At 30.4% G+C, this 17,910-nt stretch overlaps 1 protein-coding gene and 1 long non-coding RNA gene across 2 annotated transcripts; both read right to left on the reverse strand.

The window, feature by feature from the left end:
* Positions 1–4,416: 4,416 nt before the first annotated feature.
* Positions 4,417–5,022, reverse strand: LOC114925730 (uncharacterized). Its single transcript, XR_003815359.2, has 3 exons — positions 4,890–5,022; positions 4,649–4,760; positions 4,417–4,489 (listed from the first exon to the last, which is right to left on the reverse strand). It is a non-coding gene; the product is annotated as an uncharacterized lncRNA (long non-coding RNA).
* A 2,731-nt stretch (positions 5,023–7,753) lies between these two features.
* LOC112762478 (beta-galactosidase 16) lies at positions 7,754–16,407 on the reverse strand. Its single transcript, XM_025808320.2, has 18 exons — positions 16,173–16,407; positions 13,944–14,039; positions 13,395–13,507; positions 13,005–13,071; positions 12,564–12,656; positions 12,316–12,459; positions 11,939–12,033; positions 11,698–11,803; positions 11,537–11,621; positions 11,162–11,280; positions 10,796–10,957; positions 10,401–10,588; positions 10,213–10,304; positions 9,891–9,997; positions 9,694–9,786; positions 9,506–9,610; positions 8,935–9,080; positions 7,754–8,088 (listed from the first exon to the last, which is right to left on the reverse strand). Exons 1-18 carry the CDS (start codon positions 16,347–16,349, stop codon positions 7,977–7,979), a joined length of 2,100 nt encoding a protein of 699 aa, XP_025664105.1. The 5' UTR covers positions 16,350–16,407; the 3' UTR covers positions 7,754–7,976.
* Between the last annotated feature and the right edge of the window lie 1,503 nt (positions 16,408–17,910).

Genomic DNA, 17,910 nt, shown 5'->3' on the forward strand with positions numbered 1-17,910 from the left:
TTGACTACTACTTTTAGAGGAAATATTGGATAAATCTGAATTTTATTTTCTCTTGAGTCACAATCCATTATTTTACTTGTTTTGTATTATAAATCAATAACTTGGTGAAGAATCACTTTAAAAGTGGGCTTAGATGTGATAAATCTTCTGAAGCATATCAGAAATTAGAAATAAGCTAAAATCTTCAATGCCAATAATTTCTTTTCGGCTTTTATGCATCAGAATTTTCTTCTGAGGCCATCTAGCTCTAATAAGTAAAGTTACATCGATTGAAAGGTAAGATTATGGTATTAATGATGTTATTTGGCTGCAGGTTGCCTGCTTCTTTTGGTAGATTTAGAAACTTAGAATCATAGAAAAATAAGAATGCGAGGTAAATATTTTGGGTAAATTCCAATTAAATACCTACTCAGGAAATCCTTTCGCGTTATGGGTATTATCGTAGGATGCAAAACCCTTTCTTTTTCAGTGCAAACAAGAATGTTGATGGATGTGCTCCTTCTCCTAGCATATTAATTTTTTGTTTAACCTTATTGGATTGTTACTTTAGTAGGGTATTGGATGGTTGGTCTGTTTGATATATCCTTTGCTTATTCGATGCTTACTTCTGTATGTAATCGGATGGTTGGTTTTCATCGTTGATTTTATGCTTGCTTGAATAAGGTTTTTCTCTTAAGTAGAGATGGTTACTATAGGGACATTTGGAGGATTGACTTTGATGATCATGAATGCTAGTTTGTTGTTATTATGTTGAAAGCTTCTTTGAATAAGCTAATGTTTGATGGAACATATGGTGAATTCAATAAATAACTGGATCGTTGAATTGCACTTATTACTTTGCTATTTAGGTGTGCCATATTTTTGCTTTGTGTGAATCTGATTTACCTGCTAGATTGTTATGTTTATAGTTGGCCGAGTCGGACTCTCGGACTCTCTGATTTACCTTTGAGGAATAAACTGCCAAGGTTGAAAGCTGAGTAAGAATGGGAATTTGTAACAGAAACTAATATTGAAGTTGAATGGTCAAAAGCTTGCGAAACGAGTCCTTCAAAGCACAAGTTTTGTTGAAGATTGGGTCTATCCATCTAGGAACATGGAAATATTACAGCTTTATGTTAGTTAATGAAGCAATATTTGTCTGCTTTTTAGGGGTAAGTTAATCTTAGGAATCATTTAGAGTCAGTCAATTTACACCATCAAAAGTTTTAAGTCTCTATTTACAATTTTGGTTCTTCAACAAAGTCAATAGTAACTTGAGAGTTTCAACATTTGATAATAATTAACATTGTTGAAGTCTGTTCATTTAATCAATTCATAGCCTTTTGTTATTTGTTTGTACTGTTACTTTCCGGTTGTTGATAGATAATTTATCATCTCTTTTTTCTTTTACAATAAACATCACTTTTGGTTCTAATTTGTGGCCATGATGTTGTATGGAAAGACTTCATCCTATGGCCGTGGATGGTCCTATGATGTATTCTTGAGTTTCAAGGGTGAAGACATAAGGAGGAACTTTACAGGCTCACTTTATCCGGATGGTTGGTTTTCATTCTAGCGATTTCTTTTTTTTTAAGTAATTGATTTTTTTGCATGTTTTTTTTTTCTAAGTAATTGATTTTTTTGCATCATATACTCTATGGATTGTGAGTTTGTTGAACACTTGAGCACGTATTTAGTTGCGCACAAATTACTGATTGTTTTCTTAAATTGTTTAGATTTGTGATTTTATACCCAAAGTAATCATAAATTATACTACAAATGGTATACCCAAAGTAATCATCCACTTTAGAATGAAAAGAACCATCCGTAATCATACTAAAATGAACATCCGCCTTAGTTTAAATGGCTTAAAGTATAGTACATAATTTATCTCAATCATTGATGCGAAAAAGAAAATTCAATGGATAAGAGCAATATAAACAGCAAGAATTCTTATTGTATTAATCAATTACACTAAGAATTCTTGCTATTAGACACATTGATTAATTTTTTAATTTATTGGACACTTAATCTAATAGTGACATATTTTATAATTTATTAGTTTAAATTTTTAAAAAATGACTAACTTAAACAGAATTAAACGTGTTAGTAAAATTTCAAATTATAATAGACTCCATGCTCACAATATTTTTAACAGAATCTTTTAATCAGGCAAAATTATGTTAAATTCAATCCAAATCAATTAAACATCCAAATTAGAATGAAAATAACCACTAGCCTACCTAATAAAATGAAGGGGTAAGTACGATTTTGGTCCCTTAAGTTTAGTGTCAGAATCGAATTCGTCCCTCTTGTTATTTTGCCATTAAAATCGTCCTTAATGTTTTTTTTCGTATTAAAATCGTCCTTTTTATTTTTTTTGGACAAAAATACCCTCACCACTACCAACATAATTACTTCCTCCACCACCACCACCACCAACACCAACACCATCGCCACAACCTCCACCAACACCATCGCAGCACCACCAGCACCACCATCAACGCTGCCGTCGTCCCCCCCCCCCTTTCCCCTTCCCCTCCCCCTCCCCCTCCCTGCCTCCCCTCCCCCTCCCCCTCCCCTTCTTCCCTTCCCAGCACCCCCACCCCCACCCCCACCCGGCGTCACCCCCCCTCTCCCCGTCTTCCCTTCCCAGCACCCCCACCCCCACCCCGCGTCACCCCCCTCCCCGTCTTCCCTTCCCAGCACCCCCACCCCCACCCCCACCCGGCGTCACCCCCCTCCCCGTCTTCCCTTCCCAGCACCCCCACCCCCACCCGGCGTCACCCCCCCTCTCCCCGTCTTCCCTTCCCAGCACCCCCACCCCCACCCCGCGTCACCCCCCCTCTCCCCGTCTTCCCTTTCCAACACCTCCACCCCCACCCCGCGTCACCTCCCCCTCCCCGTCTCCCCCTCACCCAAATCAACAAATCAGAAACAGAAAACAACAATAATATTCCACAAATCAGCAACAAATCAGCAACAACAATAATAATAAGAAGAAGAAGAAGAAGGGAAGAAGAAGAAGAAGAAGAAGAAGAAGCAGAAGACGAAGCAAGAAGCAGAGGCGACGAGCAGCAGCGGTGAGGCGGCGACCAGCAGCGGCGACTGAAGCACGAACGGCGGCGACAGGGTCTGACGGCAGCAACGTGAGCAGCTCCCTCCCCGGCGCCATCCCCCTCCCCCGCTCCCTTCCCCTCCCCTCCCCGGCGCCATCTCCCTCCCCCCTCACCCACCCACGCGTTTTCTTCCCCCCTCCTCCCCAAACGCGTTTTGTTTTTTTTTTTTTTTTAATTTTATAATTTTTATTATTAAAATAGGAATAGGGGTAGTTTAGGTATTAAATTAAAAATTTTAATAAAAAGGACGATTTTAATACGAAAAAAACATTAAGGACGATTTTAATGACAAAATAACAAGAGGGACGAATTCGATTCTGGCACTAAACTTAAGGGACCAAAATCGTACTTACCCCTAAAATGAACATCCAGCCTATTTCAGTTTTTCTTTTAATTTTTTTGTTTACGTTAACACAATAGGGTAATAAATTGTACTACAAATAGTATATCCAAAATAACCATCCACTTTAGAATAGATAGAACCATCCGTTATTATAGTAAAATGAACATCCGTCTTAATTTAAATGGCTTAAAGTATAATACATGGTGTATCTCAATCCCTATACAACTTATTATTGAACTCTCAGTCCGTCTTAGTAAAATGAACATACTTTGGCACGAGGCACATACTTACGGGTTAGAATTGAACATAATTTTTTAGAAACTTAATAATCTTCTTTCTTTAATTTAAAATAATCTCTACACTCTGCACTAATGCTCATGCTAATGAAATTTAGCATATTGCATGGGTTTTAATGCAAGAAAAGATAGAAAAGAAAGATAGTGAGAATTATATCACTAGAGAAGATATGAAACCAAAAAACAAAACTGAGGCATATGCATAAAAATTTTGATGGCACAAAAAAATTGTCATTTTTTACCTTAATTTAAAGATACAAATTTATATAATATGAAAATTAATAAATGAACAGTTTAAAATTTTGTGTGAGAAATTAAAGTAACCAACTACAATCACTGGTGAAGGCTAGTTCATCAAACTTGATATCTAAATGTAAATAATGATCTGCAATATTCCACACTTAATTAGCACAATACAGTGTTCAAAACAAAAAAGATTGTTACAATCACACCTAAACTAAACAACAAAAAATATAATGTAACAAATTAGCATGATCATGTTCCCTCTTTCATCTTGGATCAATTGTTATGTCAAATACCTTCTCTTGAGGTGGCTCTCTATTCTGCTGGTTTGGTATTGAATTCTTTGACTGCACCCTTTTTTGTATCATTGTTAGGTTTTTTACCCAAAAAATGGCTAGCAAAATAGTACTGAAACATAGGATGATGACAAAACATGCATGCTTAACCCAATTCTGGCAAAGTAGCACTGAAAAGAAGTGTCTGAACTTTGCTAACATCTTGTACCTTGCCTATAAAAATCAAGGACCATTGTTATACTGAAAAAAGAAGAAAACTACAGAGTAAAAAATCAAACACTGGCATGAAACATCAGTGGCCTCAAATAATTTATAAATTATAGATTTAAAAAAATAAAATTTGGCCAAAGAGGCAAAAACCAAACCAAATACCTAGAATTAGTTCCACCTCTTCAACAAAACCCATTCTGAGCATCTCATTAGCCTCATCAAGGACACGGAACTTTAGCTGGCTCAGGTCAACATTTTCCCTCTCTATATGATCCTATATAAAATCAACAATAGCCATTAAATAGACTGAAGCTTCTACTATCAACATTGGCAATAGGTATGAATCATATTGCAAAAATGAAAAACCATTATATGAAACCAACAAATATTATAAAGGCAATACTTTCACGCGACCTGGAGTGCCAACAACAATATCAACACCTCTCCTAAGCTTACTCTCCTGAGTCTGGTATGGAGCCCCACCATATATAAACAGCAAGAACTCAATCCCATTGCACCACCATAAACTTCAAAATCAACATACACCTAATCAAAGAACATCTGAAACCTAGGTGTCAAACAAACATACACTATAGAGTAGAACGATAGCTTTATACTGACCTTTTGTAGCCCAAGAGGGGGACGAAGAGAAGCGTCACGATCAGGCAGAGGGAACGGTGGCGTTTGATTCGTTGATGGTACACCACAGACAGCGCAAAGAAGACGCGACGTTCAGAGATGAGTATGGTGCGACACAGGTCCACACGGGCGTGCAGATGTCTGGCGGCCAGGCGACAGCGACGGGGAGCTCCTAGTCAACGACCGACGCTCGACGATAGCACGAGGGGGACGATGGCAGCAGCGAACACCAAGCATGAAGGAAAGACTCCAATCGTGCAGGAGGATCAGTTGGGTAGCGCCGACTGCTCAGGTTGCAGCGGACTACATGGAGGTTGGTTCTCCAGCGCCGGCGGTGGGGCTCTCTTTGGTGGCTGCTTGGTCAAATTAGGGGAGGGGGTTTCTACTAGGTCAAAAGGAGAGGGAGGGTTAGATGAAAGAGGTAACAATAAAGGGAGAATCCTAATTTCATTCGAATTTGAAATTTGAAATAAATAATAATTAATTACTTTAATTATCATTTGATTTTAATTACAAAATTATCCTTATTGTACACATTGTAGAGCAATTACATTGGCTCTTCATCATACTTTTCCATTTTTTTATATTTTGATTTTTTATCTCACTCTCTTATCACTCAACTTATCAGATTATATTCCTAATTATTAGGATGTAACATATCATATATTAATGAGACCTTTTATAATTTAATTTTTATATATACTATTGCATTAAAAACTAATCATAATAATATATTTTGAATGTCATTAATGTTATTTTATTTTATTTTTTGTGAAGACGGTGTCATTTGAGCTATAACTCGTTGCCGTCATTAATGTTAATTGATTTTTACTTGTAACCTCCCACTAATTTATTTTTTCTATATTATTTCACTGCATCTATGTAATATTGTAAAGGTTGGAGTAATCTAAATTTTAATTATCATTAATTTTAGTTAATTTTTTTTGTAATCATTAATTTATTGTCTCACTTACACAATATTTGTTTCGTGTTTTTCAAAGTAGAATGATAATTTATTCTTATTTTTTAACATAAATGTTTTCAAATTTTATCATAATTGGATTTAGAAAAATATCAAATACTTAAATTAATTTATTCAATTGACAAATTTACTTATAACATTCATAAGTTCTTACACATAATATCCATAATTTTATATTAATAACTTCCATAATTTCATACTTATAACATTTATTTTTTTTGGTGACTTTCGTTTTTTTTGGTGACTTATACTTATAACATTTATTTTTTGGTTTACCCAAACGGTATCCCCCAACCCGACAGGTTAAGGACTAATCCGTCGCGGATCTGAGCTCCATTTAAGGGTCTGCCCTTTATAATTTCATATATATGATATCCATAATTAATAAATTTTTACAATTAATATTATCAAATTTCAAACAATGTGTCATATTGTATTTTTTAAATTATTATCTCATATGTGCACTAATGGATCATAATTTTAATTATTTTAATATTTTAATTTAATATTTATATGTATGTTTATTTATTGATTTTAATGTAATGAGTTAATAATTATTTTTAAAAATTTATTTCTTAATTTTTGTTTATATTTCAATTATTATTTTTTAACAGTCTATATGTAAAATATAAGTTGTATAGTAAAAATTGCTAAAATTTTTTAATTTAACATCTATAATTTTATATATATAACATCTATAATTTTAAACACATAATATCTATAATTAATGAATTGGTGTTAATTTATTATTTATTATTTTATTTTGTAGGTTAAAAACTAATAATTTTGGACATTTTTAATAAATAGAGACTAATTAAATATAAGATATTTTTATTTTTTATAAAATGTATTGAGATGATTTGAGTTTTTTTAGGATTAAAAATATCAAAATTTAAAATTTCTATTTGGAAAAATATATATAATTATGAATGTAATAATAATGAAAATTTGAGATTTAATTTATATTAAAGTTAGAATTGACTTTTAGTATAATTAAATGAGAGAAGATATTTATAGAAAGAAATTAATTGTGTCAATTAAATTTAGAGAATGATTCACATTTATAAGTGTAAATATTATTGATCATGTATTTTTATTTATTGTCTATAATATTTTGATTACCTAGCATTACTCTTATCAAAATTAAAAAGTCTAATATAATTTTATTTATTAATTAATATTTAAATTTAATTTTTACATTAATATCTATTATAGTATCTTTAAATTTTAAAAATTATTTTACTAAATATATTTATTGTTATTTGTAATTATTAAAATTTATTTTTAATTTATTTACCAAAAATAGATGTTACCTTTTTAAAAAATTATATTTTAAAAATTAGTTTTTATAAATTATTTTTAAAAACTAAAAATTTTACCAAACCAAATCTAAGTGTTAGTAAAACTTTTTTCGTTGTTGCTTGTTATGAGATAAGTAATAGGAACTATTATGTTTTCTTCAGCACATCTATTGTGCTTCAAATAGTGCTACAAGTAAGATCATGCTTCATCTATCATAAATTGCTATTCTTGAATTCTGGTATTCTCTCATGACTACTTACTAATTGTATTATCTTGGTCATTATCAAGTACCAAATACATTTTAATCTTATGTGTAAAACCTTAGCTTTTTTTTATAGCTCTCATTTATGCTAAACTATTTAAGAATTTCAAGTGTTTCAGCTTGCAAGAGAATGGTTGCATTTTCACATAATCAAATTTGTGGGATAAATATCTAAATTTGGGCCATGCAAATATATATATATATATTTGCACTCTCCCTGAAGTACCTATGATATCTGCTGTTTCCTATATAATAACTATGATTAAAGGAAGACAATTCCTCTTTTACTCATGCTGTGTGATCTTTCACTTATATATAACTGTGTCTAGAGTAATTTCCAGTGGGTTCCCAGTTTCTTCTTCAAATAGAACTAGTAGATTCCCAGTAGATTTTAGGATGGATCGTGGTATATGATACCTGAATGAAAAAAGTTAGTAAATACAAGCTTGACATCCAATAAATGGGTTAATTATGTTATATAATTTTACAAATACTTATATAAATAGTGAAACAAGCTCCTTAAAATGAGAAAGGCTTGGTTTAGTAAGGTTTAAAAGCATAAATTTTTTATTTTGCATTTGGTAAATAAAAAATATTATGTATTTGTGTTTACAGCTTTAAAAGATAGGAGAAGCACATAAGATGAAGTTTTTTAAAAATAGCTTATACTTATCAAAATTAAAAAATCTAATATAACATCATTTATTAATTAATATTTAAATCTAATTCTTACATAAATGTTTATTATAGTATTTTTAAATTTTAAAAGCTATTTCACTAAACATATTTGCTGTTGCTTGTGTTTATTAAGAACTATTTTTAATTTAAATTACCAAACATAAATAGTTAAATACTACCATTTTTAAAAGTTATCTTTTAAAAACTAACTTTTATAAATAGTGTTCGAAAAATAAAAACTTTACCAAACGAGGGCAGAGTGGGAAAGCGGAAAGTAAAATTCTACCATTCTCCAAAGTTTGGAAGATCTTTTTTCATAATAGTGGTGTAAAAGTAAAACCCAAATTTCAAAGCAATGAGGAAAGCGGAAAGTTAAATACTAGATAGTAGACACAGGGCACTTCTTATAGAAAAATCTACATGTTTGATGAATTGAGATGGTGTCATCTTTTGTGCTTTGAATAATAAGACAATTATGTTCTATTGTAATCCCTCCTTTTATATATATGCATTTATGTCACAAGTAATATTGGAATATAGGAACATGAGGAGGGAAAAATAAAGAAGCGTGGCATAGCAACTTACCATGTTTGTGAAGGATCCCCGTTTTCTGTGTGAAAAGATAACCAATATCGACCAATACCTTGGCCATTAACCCAAGCTTCTCCCTTTCCCATAGAACCAAGGTTAAGCACTACAGGATCTTTGCCTGCTGGTGCATCAAATGTAGTCTGCACCAGGGAAATAAAATTAGTTACGTTATGTTATGCTATGTCCACTCATTTTACATTAGATAACGTGCAGACTCATTCATCATCTACTGTTAGATCTGGTTTCAGTAGATGATAAATGAGTCCGTACGATGTCTTATGTAAAATAAGTGGAATATTTATAGCTTATTGCCGAGCAGTTATGCTCTTTGGAAGTTGAGTAAAAAATTTAGCGAAGAAAAAATCTAGGGACCAGCAATTTTTGTATTTTTTGGCCAGCACTTAACCATCAAAACAAAAGTGAGTAATTTTCTACCATTAGATGTAATCTCACACCATTAAAAACACTATTGATGGCCAATTAATGGTTACAAAACACCAAAATTGCTGGCTCCTAACATTCCTCTTTAGCGAACCCTTAAGTTTAAAAAATTACTAAACTATACCTGGTACCATGTGAGTGGTTTCACAGAACTTTGAAAATTTCCCCACTGAACTTTACTTGATCCAATATCTGTATAGATTTGCAGTTTCTCTCCTTGCAGGCCAACCTTCATTGAAAATACTTAACATTAGCATGCACCATGTGGAGAAATTTAACTCAACATCTTTATAGTAGCATATGCATAATCACCTGATATCCCCATGCTTGATTAGTGAAATCTCTGCCTTGAACTTTTACTGAACGCAAACCAGCAACTTTGCTCTCTAGATATGCTCCTGAAGCCTTCATGCAGAAATGAATGCACATTTTCATGTCAATCAAACATCTTTCTTGGTTGATGATGATGAATGTATAGAAAAGAAGTATGAAAAAGTTAAGACAGTTACAGGCATTCCAACAGTTGCACTTAGTAAGGAGACGTTCATTCCATTTGTCAGATTTACTTTGCATTCTGTGACAAAAGATCTACTGTCATGTGTCCCATGTGCAGAGCCTAGAGATGATTACATATAGAGTACAAAAGGTTAGTCTGCTTAAGCAAGTGTCGGAGTTCAAATCCCGCCTTGTACATGCATCAACTCATTGACCAGCGACAAACTCTTAAATAGAGTTCTGATCCACGACGAATTAGTTATTGGTCTGGCGAGTTGAAAAATACCGTGGAAAATCAAATAAAAGAAACAATAACATTCACTGTTTAGAGCTTACCTACTAAAACTCCATTGATGAATGCATGCAAAACATGCCCTTGACTTAATACACTAAGCAAGGATTGAACAATAGGAGCTTTGTCATTAAACCTACACAAGCAAGGAGTGAACAAACATCTTAGTAGAGAACATTGTAAACATGTTTAATTGCAAGCATTTATCACTAACTATTATGTTGCTATTTACCTAAAAGTGTACCACAAGTAATCAGATGTATCTTTTACTGTGCTGATTTGGTCTAATAGTTTATTTGCTCTTAATGTTGTATCATCAAAGTTAGGGATGGCTTCTGTATATACTTTCCATCTTTCAGCTGTATTGAACTTTAACTGTGGTATCATTGCTCTCACTCTGGCATTGTTTTGTGTGCTTACCTTCAAAAGCAACATAGAAAGCATGAGAAATTTCTATCACTTCATTGAATTAATGCAAAGAACAATGGTAGAAGCTCTTTCTTAAAATTACTGGAATTGATACTTCTTTTGTTCTCTTTCATCAGTCAGTTTTATTTGTCACTCTCACAGTGACAAATAAAAAGAGATCACATGGATTAGTTCATTGTTGAGCACTATTTTCTTTACCTTGCCTGAATTGAAGGTTACTTTCTTGCAATCTGGTAGAATGCTGATTGATCTTGGGGGCAATACATATGGAATGTTCTCAAATTTGACTGTGGATTCCTTTCCACCACTATTTTCCAGGAAGGCAGCACATTCCTTTGAGCTCCTTCTGAAAACATAAGCCTGAACAGGAAGGGTATAATAAATGATTTTGTTTGAAAGATTCAAGCTTTTAAAGGTATGTCATGCATTCTTTTTGTTCCATGTTATTTATATTCAAAGATATTGATTCAATGATGTAGCAAAATGTGACAGTGACAGATAAAAAATAACCAAGAGAGTAAAAGTCTAAAATATACACAGGAATTGTAGTATTAAATTCCCTACTTGTTGCTGGGAACCCAAAGTGATTATGCTTTGAGTTCCATTTAGTAAAGTGTCTGAACATGACTTGATTGCAGCATGTAGCTCCTTTAGATGACCCCATTTTGGTTGCCTAACCAATCCTGCATAACATAGTAGGCGTGAAAGTTAACCGCTGTCATGAAACTATTCATTTCAAAAGCTGTTATGTTTTGATTCACTAAGAATCGAACTCTAGACCTTCAGACATAGAACTCGTATACTCTGTCATGAAATTACTTATTCCAAAAACTTAAGCTGATAGAAAAATGCAACATTAATAGTTATATCTCTAACAACCGCTATCGTCGACATGACAAAGCTTAACTCGCCATCGGTGTAAAAGAGTTTTGCACTTACCATATTCATCCAATGGAGCTTCATCATAATAAGCCGTTATTATATAAGCAGATGCCGTTCTGTCAAAATTGGTTCCTCCATGGTACTGCATGAAATTCATACATGGTGCTTGAGTAAGCAAAAAATTGCAGCAATGGTTTTAATGGTAACAAGTGGGATACCATGTAGTAATTGACATAGCTTCCTTTCTTAGCAATGAACAGAGCAACATTATATGCAATGTCTTCTGCTGATCTTAGATATGGCTTTTCTCCAAAGGCTTGATAACTTCAAATTTCGACATGAAATTAATAGCATTAATCTAGTTAGAGACTTGGATAGTATCAAATTTACTTCCATTAGAAAAATAAAAACAAAAATGATATGTGAATTACAATGAAGAATTCAGCAAGAGAAACATACAAACTAGTCCAATTCTCTGTCCATAAAGAAGGCTTGTTAGGAGAGTTTGGACCCTTAAATGTTTTTCCACACCTCATGCCATTGCAAGCATTTATCTGCGAATAAATGTACTTAATTAATAAATGTTTATAATAATCCCCCAAAAAAAAAGGAAATTCTCTTGTACCTATAGTATTTGTGTCGAATTTGCTTAAAAAATTAACTAGTAAACGAGTCGTGCAGTTATTTTTATATGAAGTTCATAATTGAAAACTGTTAGATGATAATTTAGTAAAATTTGTTAAGTTATCTAATAATTTTTAAATATTAACTTCACATGGAAATAACTGCATATAAATTTCTACCAAATTAAATAGTCGTTTAAATAGAATAGTAACCATTGGATCAGGGGCATCATCTTGCTTGCACATAATCCAAGGCACCCCAGTATGGAGTCCAACGGCCATTTGAGCAGCCCAACGAATATAGGAGCTTCCTTGCTCATGATAAGCCTTTTCAACATTTCCATATTCATTTTCAATCTACAATTATATCAACAATTTGGATTAACAATAGTATAATACTACTAAAGTATTTGTTTAAAATTAGCAAGAAGTTGTTGTAGTTGACTTAGAATTATTTGAACCTGAGAAAGTATTATAGGCCCTCCTTGAGAAGCATAAAGATTGGCTGATTTCATCAGGTTGACTATTTTGGCAGCGAACCTTTGCATGTGAAACTGTCATTAATCATTCCCAAATTAAATACTTATTATGAATGTCAGAGTAGTGCTTCTATTACTATAACAAAAATGTTCTATGCATCAAGTCAACACCAATATGAAGTTTAAATAAAAAAGTTACTATCAGTTAAATATTGAAGATATGAACCACACTATTGTTACGGTGAAAATTCGCTCCAGTTAACTTCATATGAAATTGATAACGAGAGTCGTTAAATAATTTAATAGGTTTGACTAAATTATTATTATCTAATAGTTCTCAATTATTAACTTCACATATAAAATTAATTGCACCTAAATTTTCACCATTATAATTTATAAAAATTAAAGAACTATATATAATACCTTATATTGATTGTTATCAGTTCTAAAAGTAATACCCGGAATGTCATGTAACCACAATGGTAGACCCCTGCAGCCACAAAATCAGAAGTAATTAAGAAATTTCTTTAATATGCTTAATTATTACACGTATTTATTATTATGATTATTATTTGGCTAAGAGTTCATTAGATCCAGTTAATATATATTTTTAAAAATGTGAAAATTCACGTGCAGTCGACTTCACGTGAAGTTGATAGTTGAGAGCCATTAGATGAAAATTTAGTCAAATCAGTCAATTCATTTAATGGCTCTCAGCTATCAACTTCACATGAAGTCGACTGCATCTAAGTTTTCACCTTTTAAAAAATATAATTTTTTGGTAAGTAATATTAGCTTGAAAAGGGGTCTAACCCATAAGTCCATTCACTCTCAATGTAGGGTCCAATTCGAAGGGTTACATATAAGCCTTGTGCTTGAATTTCCTTAATGAATCTCACTAAATCACGTCTTCCACTAAAGTTGTACTGCAAATTCAAGTGCCAAAACAAAGTCATAAAATAAAATAAATAATTAATAATTTAATTACTCTACCGATCCTTATAATTTCATTGAATTTTCAATTAAATTTCTATATCATATTAGATTTTGTATCTAAGTTCCTACCGTGACAGAATTGTTAAAATTAATAAAATATTCTGTTAAACTATATAGAATATTCAGTCAAGTGTTAGAAATATTTGTTTTGCTTAACAGAATATTCTATTAATTCTAACGTTTTTATCACAGTAGAGACTTAATTACAAAATCTGATATAGTATAGAAAATCAATCGAAAAGAAAAAATGCATAAAAACCTAATTAAAAATTTAATAAAACTATAAGGACTGACAGAATAATTAAATTATAATTAATTCTATATGTAAATATAATGAACACTAGTTAGTTATTAGTCTTAGGTTACCTGTCCTTGTTGAGGCTCATGAAGGTTCCAAAAGACGTAAGTTTGTATGACATCTAACCCACCTTCTTTAGCTTTTGTGATTAAATCAGGCCACATCTATTAAAATTGACAACAAATTAACATTTTTTTTTGGTGACTAAATTAACATTTTTTGTATGCTCTGGCATAACATCAACAAACAATTTTTTTTCTAAAAAAAAATATAAAGAACTATCTTTTAGTTAGTTAAATTAGGCAATTTTTTATTGTAAAATTATTTTTTTAACTTTTATTTTTATAGAATTTTAGCATTTAAAATTTAAGAATTTAGAATTTAAAATTAAAAAAATTGATTGATATTTTCAAAAAAAATCTGAACATAATCAAAATTGGTACAAAGTATGAAAGACATTTGTCTGAATTGTCTCCTTAAAGATTTGTTATTCGAATTTAGTTGTAATGATTAAAACATGATTGGTGATATGAGCTGTATTCATACATGTATTATCGCAAACACATGGATTTCATTGGACGTTTCTAGTTAAAAAATTAATTAATATCAATAATAATTTGAGTAACTAAACATATTTAAAGATATCCATATTCAGTTTAAGTTCTTCTATTTATTTTAAAATATTATCACTTTGATTAAACTGATTTATTTTTTTAAAATAAATCAATGTATATAAGAGTACGATTGATATTTAAAGACATTAATTAGTTTTTTTTTTGTACCAAATTAGTCGATAATTATTTTGAAATAAATAGAGTAAAAAGAATGAAAAATTAATTAAATATATTTTAATTAAAATATTTTTTAGGAAAACAAATGCTTCAAGAATATATAAATAATATCTTTATTTTATTATTATATTGGAACAATGTTATTAATAAGTTATTTAAAACCTAGTTCTCACCCAACCAAAAATAAGTAAATATAAATATAAATAAAAAAGAGGAACATGATATCAAGCTCTTGTCTAATATGTCATTTTTATTTGAACGAGCAATTGTTAACAATATAAGCTTGACTCAAACATTATAATGCCTGGAGATATAAATGTCAACATGTAGAGCTTTTATATATATATATATATATATATATGCGCTCACAATTAATAACTCACACATCATAGTGGTCAACTAAATTAAAAATGATAATTAATGATAAGGAGTAGAAAATATCTAAAATTATTTTATATAACATAATAATTATAATTTTATAGACATAATAATATTCGTAATTATATATTAATTATATCTAAAATTATGTAATTATTTTAGCAATAACTAATAAATATTAAATAAAACAATTTTAGACTATTTAAATTATTTTTTTATTGTCTTTTAAATATTATTGAATTAAAAAAAATAAAGCTTAATAGCGTGGATCAAAGATCAAAGTTCAGAATAATTTTATGGAGATCAACCTCTTTCTCATGGGCCACCAACCCCATGTGATAACTATATATGCACATAATATACAGCAGATGCCACTATATATATTATTGTAGTTAAGAAATTAAGTATTTACATACATAAATGTCTTATACTAGTAGATATATTAAACTTATAATAAGTGATATAATGTTCTATTACAATCTCAAATAGCCTAAAGATAAATGTATAATCTTAGTTTATTTGATGTATCATACTAGTTGAAAATATATATATGATCAATGATCATACTCTATATAGTATATAAGTATATGCAACTCAATTTTTCTTTCTTAGAGTAAAATCAAATCCATTAAATTAAATTTTAATAATAGATGATAACATAGAAGAATAATAATTGCCAATGAGTTATAACTCAAATGGCATAGACTCCCCATACTCAATTAAGAGGTTGTGGGTTTGAGTCTCCTATCTTCCAAACTTTTGCCAATGAGTAATAGCTCAAATGGCATAGTCTCCTCATACTCAATTAAGAGGTTGCGGTTTCGAGTCTCATATCTTTAGTAAAAAAAAAATAGAAGAATAATAATTATTTAGACAAGATCGAACATATTAATAAGGCTTGCAAGAACAAAATGTAAATCAATGCTTTCTTTGAAAATTTTCTTGCCTAATAATAACAGAGAGACAATGAATTAGCATTGTTCTCAAACGCTAAAAAACACACAACAATACAAAAAGAAAACTCTTATTTAAACGTATATAAACATAATGTAAATACGTATTCAAAAGAATTGAGTCTACATTATTGCTAATGAAAAATAATTTAGATAACAAAAAGAATGAAGGTACCTCAGGAGTGCTGCGAGGATAGTGAATAGAACCGGAGAATAAGATTCTATGTTGGCCATCAATAATTAAGGATCTGCCGTCGTAGGTGACGGTGGCGAGGACGGTGACAAACGCTGCCGCCGTTAGAAGGAGGAGAAGAGAGGAGTAGTAGAAGCATGACGATGGCTTCAACATCATGCTGAGTGTTATGTATTGTATGAGAGTCAAAGAGTATACAAAATATTCGGAGAGAGACTCTCTATATATCACTCTTATATTATCAACACTTGTTCTATGTTACTTGTTCTTCATCCATGCCTAGATTTACGTATCCATTTCTTTATTATTTCTTACTGTATTTCATTTTTTTAATTAAATAGAGTTCAGATTCGTAAAAAATTTATGAGATTAGAGGATACTGTGAGGAATCAAAAAAAATATTTTACTACTATATATACATAGATAATAAGGTTACGTTACTATGTTATATAGATCTTAATGAAAAAGATTCATGAATTTAATTGCTGCTTAGTGGACGTTTAATTTTTGGATCCAAATTTTAATCCTTTTGTTTTGAAAGTGAACCTTTTTTCTCCTTTTAAAAAGAAAACCTCAATAATCACGCGATTAACATTCAAAATTGAAATTAATGCTGATCAATCATTTATTCAATATTCAACTATAAATGCATTATTATTCCTTTTGAAACTTAAATGATTTCGAAAATCAGATATCTATATCATGTGTATATGAAAATAATGAGTAATCAAAATTGTAAAATATATATTAAAAAAATTAAATTATACATAGATAAAATACATATTAAAAAAATGGTTTAATTATTCTGCTGGTCCCTATAGTTTCGTAAAATTTTTAATTAGATCCCTATACTTTTTTTCTTTTAATTGAGTCTTTGCACCAAATTTTTTTTTAATTGGTCCCTACACTTTTTTTTTTTCCTTTTATTTAGGTCCATGTACCAATTCTTTTTTTTTTTAGTTGGGTCCCTATAAAATTAAGCCCATTACTACTAAGAGGAACTTAATTGAAAAAAAAAATTTAGTGGAGTGAGCCAGTGACCTAATTAAAAAGTAAAAAAGTATAGGAACCTAATTGAAAATTTTACGAAACTATAGGGACTGATAGAGTAATTAAACCTAAAAAAATTGATATATTTATTGATTTGATCTTTCTTTTATAAAGTGATGCTAAACATTTAAGTCTTTTATGAATTAAGTCTAATAAAATTAAATAATAAAATTTGGAATGATGCTAATCATAACTAATTTTTATTATATTAAACTAATTTTACTAGACTTAGTTAATAAAAAAACTTAAATAGTATAGCATTATTCTTTTTTATATCTCTTATTTGGCTTTTTCATTGAAATGTCACTATTTTGAACATTATTTATCAAATTATCACTCTTTCGAGACATTATCCGATTGTCCCTTTTTTTTTTTTTTTTGGTTACCGTGACAACTGATTTTTTTAAAAAAATTGGGAACAACTTGACTACTATATATTAGGCCAAATTATTTTTTATTATATACTAGTATATATACCTATGTGATGTATAAAAAAATATCTATTCAATTTATATTTCTATTAGTATTTTTTAAGTTTATATTCTTTACTAATTTATTTAATTATATAAAAATTATTAAAAGTCTTAATTCATCCTTCTAATTATTTTCTTAATTTATAAATAAATATTTTTTTATTTTTTATCTTTTTAATATTTTATGAAAATAACAC

This window comes from Arachis hypogaea, chromosome 17 (genome assembly GCF_003086295.3).
Source record: "Arachis hypogaea cultivar Tifrunner chromosome 17, arahy.Tifrunner.gnm2.J5K5, whole genome shotgun sequence".
Taxonomy (NCBI): Eukaryota; Viridiplantae; Streptophyta; class Magnoliopsida; order Fabales; family Fabaceae; genus Arachis; species Arachis hypogaea.

Excerpts from the sequence above, each read along its gene's own strand:
- LOC112762478 (XM_025808320.2), bottom strand. The coding sequence starts at position 16,349 with ATGATGTTGAAGCCATCGTCATGCTTCTACTACTCCTCTCTTCTCCTC. Across the intron at positions 12,034-12,315 it reads ATGATGCCCCTGATCCAATG|ATAAATGCTTGCAATGGCAT; the intron begins GTTACTATTCTA and ends ATTTATTCGCAG. Across the intron at positions 10,305-10,400 it reads TACTTGTGGTACACTTTTAG|GTTTAATGACAAAGCTCCTA; the intron begins GTAAATAGCAAC and ends TTGCTTGTGTAG.